This window comes from Polistes canadensis, unplaced genomic scaffold (assembly GCF_001313835.1).
Source record: "Polistes canadensis isolate GaletaPanama2010 unplaced genomic scaffold, ASM131383v1 scaffold_7, whole genome shotgun sequence".
NCBI lineage: Eukaryota > Metazoa > Arthropoda > Insecta > Hymenoptera > Vespidae > Polistes > Polistes canadensis.
The window spans coordinates 751,843-760,495 of NW_014569554.1; the positions used below are offsets into that span (position 1 = coordinate 751,843).

The 8,653-nt window shown below is 25.0% G+C and overlaps 1 protein-coding gene and 1 long non-coding RNA gene across 2 annotated transcripts in view; one reads left to right on the plus strand and one right to left on the minus strand.

The window, feature by feature from the left end:
* LOC106790655 overlaps positions 1-8,653 on the plus strand; it is a 48,302-nt gene that overhangs the window by 31,297 nt on the left and 8,352 nt on the right. The gene's annotated exons all lie outside the window — the stretch shown is intronic.
* On the minus strand, positions 2,710-3,861 carry LOC106790647 (cysteine-rich venom protein 6-like). Its single transcript, XM_014755715.1, has 3 exons — positions 3,754-3,861; positions 3,164-3,273; positions 2,710-3,057 (listed from the first exon to the last, which is right to left on the minus strand). The coding sequence occupies exons 1-3, from the start codon at positions 3,800-3,802 to the stop codon at positions 2,980-2,982; spliced, it is 237 nt and encodes a 78-aa protein (XP_014611201.1). The 5' UTR covers positions 3,803-3,861; the 3' UTR covers positions 2,710-2,979.

Here is an 8,653-nt window from a genome sequence, read left to right on the forward strand (position 1 = left end):
AATATATAATATCACATTAATTATATTTATAATAATTATTTGACCGTTTGAATAGAATATTTTTTTCTTTCCTTACAATATTATTATAATATTATATTTATACGCGAGAGTGGATTGAAAAGTTATAAACCTTATTCTTTTTTTCAAAGTTTTGAAATTATGTTGAAAAATGAAAGTGAATATTCTAATTTTTAGGCTCAAAACTTGTCGACACATTCATTTGAATATATATATTAATATTTTTCATTTATATATAACTATTATATTATATATAATAATCTATCTGATTTAATAAACTGTTTTTGTTTTCATAACATATTGTTGATTGTAATATTTTCAATGATGATTTTCTCTCTTTTTTTCTCATTCACTCTCTTTTGCAATATTCATCACAATTTCATTACAGCTGTCTATAAAGTATAAATACGTGTCCGATTGTTTAATGCACTCATACATTGAATGTATAATACATATACAAGTATATAATACGTACTAGTATATAAACGGTGAAAAATATAGTTATGTGTATACGATTATCAATGATCCATGCATCATGTTATATAGCTAATATGAAATATGAATATACCTATCAGAGTGAATTTCACGAATATCCATTTCGATGAGAAAAGAGTTGTCTCTAATTTTATTCGCCATCGTGTATTCCACACCTGACCTATTTTCTAAATTAGAACCTAATCTAAATAAATTAATGGTTGACTTTATATCGGAAACGAAAATTTATACGACTCGTTATTCTATAGTAGTAGTAGTAGTATATAGGTGATCCCAATCGATACGTCGATAGTTGCATTTTTCTTTTCGATGTACTTTTATTTTTATCTTAGAATTTCTTACCGTCCTTTTTTTATTTTTGTTTTTGTTCTTTATTTTAATTTAATTACTTCTCATTTATTTGTAATTAGTCATAGACACACGTGTAAAGAAATAATCGATATTTTTATAAAAGTCTGAAACAAAATCAAAATATATATTCGTAATAAAATTCTAACAAATAACATATACCAGGTGTCTATAATTTTGAGTAAAAAATTAATATAGAATAAAATACGTATAGTAATGAAAACAAAAAGAAAGAAACAATTTCTTTTTTGGCACGCGCGTGTTATTTTAAAATAGTGCATAAAAACGGTATCTTATTTTATACACATAATATATATATATATATATATATATATATATTTTTTTTTTAATATTTTTTTTTTTAAAACTAGATGATAACTTATATTAAAAAATTTACTTTTTAAATGAAAGCAATTAACGAAATAAAAAAAATAGGTAACGCTTCATTTGGAACGTTTGCCGCGTTAAAAGTAAAACCCATTAAAGTTTATGGTTAAAATGCTTCGAATATATTTAAACGTCGGTATTTCATGATTTCTAACATTTAATAAGAATCAACGACTACCTCGAAGAACTATTTCACACAATCCTAAGAAATCCCCATCGTAAATCGTTAAAAGCGAAGGCAACCCATTCGCAATAAAAATGAAATTCGTCCCTTCCGTTATTTTCTTCATTTGTTCTATTCTTCACCACCAAAATATAAGACAAAACTCAAGAAAATGTAAACGGGTTCTTGCACGCAATGATCCGAATTTAATCACCTTTAATTATGTCTAATTGCCATAGTGATTTATATTCCTGATATCAAAGATAAAACAATCGATAATTTATTACTGCATGTATGTATAAAATTTTGATTTTATTTATATTAAAAGATACACTTACACAAGTAACGTTGTTTTTCTTTTAATTTTAAAAAACATCGCCATCTATCAACAATAATTTAACTTAATATTTTTTTGATAAAAATTTATTAAAATTGTAGAAAACTATTAAGTAAACTTACTTTTATATATTCTAATAGAATGCATCTAATTATTTATTTTTTTTCAATTTAACAATAAGGATACACATTAAATGTCAAAATATTTTACTAGGATTATGAGTAATGTGTAAACCCTGCTCTTCCTAATTATATAAATTCTTTTTATATGCATAACACACATGTTAACACATTTGTTTACTTTTACACAAAAATATTCATATATTTATTCTCGCGGTTTTTTTTCTATTTCCATACAAAAATTGATAATATATTTTTCTATAAGTATGCCAAGTTCATATAATGTTAATATATTTTTGTTTTGTTCTTTCTATGTGCAATTTTATGTGTTTATTCACGTTTATTAGGCAAGGGTATGTGCATTTACGTGTATGTGTTTGGAAAGATCGTAAACGCCTGAAGCAAATGTGCTGTATATATAATATATATACATATATCATTATACGGATATCAAGTTTACATAGAGAGAAAGAGAAAGGGTGAGATTGAAAGAGATAAGGGGGAAGGGGGTATCTTCCTAGAGGTATATAAGATACTGTATACCACGAATTACGTTTACTTTGACATCGATTAAGCCGCAAAACAGATACTGTTATCACCTTGGGAGAAATCATTTGATGGATTAGAAGTTAACACTTTGTTTGTTGGACCAAAGCTTGATTTTTATCTTATTGTGTTACATTTGGTTTCTTTTTTTTTTTTATAGTATCTACATACGCATGTAGTATTATCAGCAAAATTTCAATCCTTTCTGATTTTATAAAAAAAAAAAGGAAATTCTTAAGATAAAAATAAATTATTTCAAAGCCAAAATATTCTTTTTTTTTTTTTTTTTTTTTTAATTAAACATGAAAAAATTGTATTCCTGAGATTTCGAAGACGTCAATTTTATAATTATTGTACAATAATTAAATCATACGAATGGATTTTTCGATTCATTTAAATAATATAATTTTTTTTGTATAATTCACATAACGTATTAAATTACTTAATTATCGAACACGTATTTTATATTATATATGTAACCACAACCAAAAAAATCCAAACACAATGTAATAAATATCTATTGAACTCTTTTCGTTGAATAAATATCTTATTATTTTTTTCAAGAATTAACATTGACTGCGAGAAACGCATTGATTGCCTTTAAGTACATATGGGCTCTTGCATTTACACTTAGGTACGCAAACCTATAATAAAAATAATTAATTAATAAAGAATTGTTATCGTTAAAAAAAAAAAAAAAGAAAAAAATAGCTAGAATATTTGTAGATAAATTTAGATAAATTTACTTACTTGTATGCATGGTTGATTCGGTTTATTGATATTATCACAACTAGGATCACAAGGACTTCCACAATTAGTAAATTCCCCATTTGGTCCGCATTCGGATGCAAATACCATATCTTTAACATATGAATCATACATATATCGTATAGTTAACAAATGTGTGCCGAAATTCAAGATTTTCGAAAATAAATTTCTTAAATACGAGCATGATTTCGAGGTTTCAATATAAAATTACAAAACACTTTCATTTATTTGGTCAGTATTTAATAATTTTTCGTATAATATGAATATTTTGTTCAGTACACAAATAAAAATAAAATATAAATAATAAAATATTATACAATTCCGTGTGTCCATATTATAAATACTGAACGTCTAATTAAAATATTGATCACTGAATTAAAATTGTGACAATTTATTTCAAATATTTTATTGATCCAATAAATAACAATCATTACCAAATATATACAATATGAAATAAAAATAATATGTCAAATATAATATATAAGAAAATGCTTTTCGATTCGAACAAGATTTCACAAGTGTCTGGTAATTTTGATTAAAAAGCTTTTAAACAAAATTATTATAAAACTTACATGGTATTAAAAGACTCAAGAATAAAAATATCTTAAAAAATTGCGACATGACGTTATTAAGAATTGAATGATTGTATTACAAAATTGAAAGTTAACAATGAGACTGATAGAAACGTCGTTCACGAGCAACTATTTATATTCGCAGTGTTTTTTTTATCTCTGGGTATAACTTATCGCATATAGCTTAACCTTATACAACGTATTTAATAATATAATTTCAAAATAATAAGGCTCATAAATTATATTCGTTATTTATGATACGTAATACGGAAACGTTTTAACTTCGTAGATAACTTGAAATACACGTATTGTATTATATATTTATCATAAATGAAAAGTGTTACTTATTTTTTTTTTCCTATTTTTTAATGAATAGAACCATTTTGCAATAGTTATTTTAAAAAATAATTTGCTTATGCCTCATATCGCGTTTTTTTTTTCTTTTCGCAATTGATCCAATTTATAAAGTTTCAAGAATATGAAAGAACGTAATTAATCCTTTAGGTAGTTAATTTTCTTGAGCAATCAAATAAACTTTGATAAATTTATAGAAACGTAAATAGTAAAGGTTACAATGTAAATAAAGCATTAAACTAATGAACAAATTTTTACATTATTTTTATATCCCCTGTTCATTCTCGAAACGGGTACCACGTATTACGAAACACATGCTGCAATATATATATATATTTTTAAATTAAATTATACAAATTTGTGTGAATAAATAATCGAAGTAAATGTGTTAAAAATGAATTAAAAACATTGAAAAAAAGAGCGAACCATCTCATAAAACCAAAAAAAAGTCAATAAAATAAAAATATTTATTATTAAATATATAAATTTTTCTCGAAACAGATTTCAAATAATAAGAAAAAAACTCTTTTAATTGGAAGAGAAGAAAAAATAATAATTCAGTATCTTTAAGAACTCTAACACTGTTATTTCCTTTTTCGGATAAGACAACGAGCATGTTATTCGTTAAAACATTTTGATCGATATTGACAAGCTGTCTTATTGTTAGTTCGAAGTCTAAGCTCGTAGTAGCTCGATTAAACTTGGCAGCTGCATATACTCAAATGGAATCCTGAAACAAAGCCATTGACATACAATATGAGTGAATGAGTGAGAGTTGGTGTATATTTCTACGACACCCGTTACATTGCGTGCATCTAATGTTTGCATAGAAGGTTAATTTAATTTCCCGTTGGCACACCCTAACGTGTATACACGTGTTCTCATATATCAGTACGTGTATATATATTACATGTATATGTGCGTATTTGTACAGGCTGAACCAAAAATCTTATGATCACTTTTAAAATCATTTTTATATATATCATATTCCAAATTTTATAAATAAATATTAATTTTTCGAGACTTATATATATATATATATAATTTTATGATTTGAGAAACATAAAAATGTATTCTATGTATAATAACTGTTTTATTTGTAAAATAATTTAAAAACTTTGAATACATCGAAGAATTTTTAACTCACCCTGTATGTAACTTGAGAAGGATTGAGTGGAAATGAAAAAGTATATCTTTCAAATTCATTTTTTATTCAACGAAACATCAATCAAACGTTCTAATATTTTTCTTTGCTATTTTATATCATATTATTGAAGGATACTTTCATATTTCCTTTTTACTTGTTTTCATTTCTGATATATAATGTGTACAATATATGATAGTTTTTTTTTTTACATGTGTGCACGTATATGTGCGTAGGTGTACATTATTAGCGTTCGCACGTTTTATCTACGATCGTTATTTTTAAAACAGACACGTAACATCCTCGTCGACTTTTAGCACTTCTATAATAAACGTAGCACACTTGTATTATACTTCGAACCATCGATAATTATTATTAACGATAGCGTATATTTTTACAACAAGGTGTTGATGATATTTTAGAATGTCGGATCATTTTATTTAGGAGTTGCTCGATTTAGGATGAACGTGAATTTTTTTTCTTTTTATAGAATCGTTTCAATGAAAGGTAATTTCTTTCTTTTTTTTTTTTTAATGAAATTTAATGCATCCTTTTTTATCTGACATATTAATTAAAATTCATTAGAAAATATTTTGTGTGATCGAAATGAAAAAAATAATTTTATAAAGAAATTAGAAAAGATTTTCACGTTCGAGCAAAATATCCATTAGATAGTTATTATACGTTAATATATTTTAGAATATGTTGTTAAATATAATTAATAATTTATTAAATAAGTTATAAGTATTATCTTAATAAATATATTATAAATAATTGAATTATTTAACGAGCGTGTAATCTCAATACACGTAAATTGCAAATTTTAAATAAAATCATCGAGAGGTTTCCAAAATGATCATAGTAATTATAATAATAATAATAATAATTAAATATAAATGAGATACAATAAATGAGAATCATTTCGAAAATCTTTTTTTTTTTTTTCGTTTTACCTATAGAAAATTTGAAACGTAGAGTATCAAGTTAGTGATTAATGGAAGAAAATCGATTGAGCTCCTGTTGAGCAGCAAGTAATAATCGTTGAACGAGGGTACTATGAAGTAGTTATCGGTGCCATAATCGATGCTCGACCGTATTAATCGACTCTCAAACTCTACAAACGATAAAACAGTATAGTTAAAATACTATCTAAAAGTACTTTTTGATGTACTAATTACAATATATATATTCATATATTAAACATATGAATTAATTATGCTGCAATAGTATTAAAATATTTGGAATATTAAATTTAATATATATGAATAAAAACTATAATACATCAATAATATTAAATTTATCGAGAGTTTATTTTGAAATTATCATATTTCATGCTCATTTATGGTAATAAATAAATAGACGAATGGGCTACGATATTAGTAATCGAATTTTCTGGTGATTTGACACACAAGAATGAAAGCTAAAATTCGTGAGATTGATTCTAACACTTTCTCTCTCTCTCCTTCTCTCATTCTAACGCTTGACTAAACTTAGCACGTGCTCAATCGAGGGTGTCGAGTAGTGACTGCTTAAGGGATGAAGCAGGTTGACTGACAAGCATGGTACCCATGTAAGCACGCATTTATACGCTAATGTTAGCACGATCTATCGCTTTTGTGTTTACTTTGACTACCAGTTGCTATCTGCCTATCGGTTATTACCTAAACTCTGATAAATGTTACCACCAAAAACATACAACTTGATTTTTCTTTAACATTATATAATACACACAATACATACACTCATATATATATATATTGCTAATTCTATACAATCATGCATGATTTTTACTTGAATGTAAAGTAAAGTAAAATTTGACAATTCAAATTATTTGACAATATAAATATTGTGCGAACAAATGTTAATAATATTTATCACAATTTTGTTTCGACTTATTTGTTTGATAGCAAAAAAGTACAAAAAAAATAAATTAATTTTCAATATCAACTATATAAAACAAATAAATGTTTTTTGTGTTTCTCACATCTTTGTATTTATTTTTAATTATTATTATCAGATAACTGAAAGGCATCTTATTTTTTTTTTACTATTCAACTCGTTGATTGAAAAACTTGAAATAAGAAAGTTGAAGGTTTACTTTGTGTGATATATATATATATAAAATTAATTTAAAAAGAAAAAAAAAGAAAAAAGATGTACTTCTTTAATCGTAAAGAAGGAAATTAATCTTATTGTAAAGATCAAAGTGAAACTTAATTGACAAAAGCTTAGTTCGATTTGCGAGGACACGTTCGGGAAACTCAACAAGTAGTCAGCAAAACGAGTAGAGAGTTAGTTGCTCTTTATACGAAAGACGCTTAAAGCTTGTCTGCATCAGACGAGGAGGAGCTTGGGTCTGTATAACCCTCGTTTACAAATTGAAACCAAATTTCTGTCTCATCAATCTTCTTGAGTAAGATCATTTATCAACATGTTTTGACTTAAGTGAGAACTTACTAACATAAAAATAAATGTCTCTATTTGTCTTATTTTTTTTTATTATTATTATTATTATAATAGATATATAAAAAATACAAAGAGAGAAATTTTACAAGTGTCATAATAAAAAAAAAACATACATTTTGTCTTATCTTAATAGAAAAATGTTTTGCATAATGTTACATTTTTGTTTTTAAATAAATTGTTTATAATTTGTTCGAAAAAATAATTTAGGAACTTTTATTAAAAATAAAATGAGAAAATATATGAGAAATTCCATCGAAAAGGAATTATTTCATAAGAATTATTATGGAAAAAAAAGAAAAATTAATTTAACACGAAATGTGTGTGTACTTTAAAACATAGTGCAATTTATAAAATCATAAATAATATAGATAATTAGGATTTGTAGATTGAAATGTTACACCCAGTAGATATTGAGTTTAATAAGATAAGAGTAAGTAAGCCGAAGATATGCTTGTACTACTTAAAGTTCGCCTAACCACAAACCATTACTACTTGTTGCAGTCCATCAGGTAGTAGAATCCATCCTGTTCCACCAACTTCTCTTGTAAGACTAATTGGTACAAGCAATATTATCTCGGACGTCCCTTAATTTCAACTTATTATACTCCAAGCAAATTAAACAATCGTATAAACTTTATTATTAATCGTCTTTTCTAATCATATTTAACCATCCCCTCTAAAATGCACATGAACACACTCACATAACTTTTCTTATATAAAAAAAATACATAAAATAAAATTTATTTTTTATTTATATTTTTTTCAATTAAAAAAAAAACGCGTTATGTATAAAAATATAATTTTATTTATAAATTATACCTTACGTGGGGTATAATTAATTTAACGTTTATGTCATTTTATTTATAATATATGCACACGTTATTCGTGTATATGTAGTATGCATTAGTATTATATATATATTCTTATTAATTTATT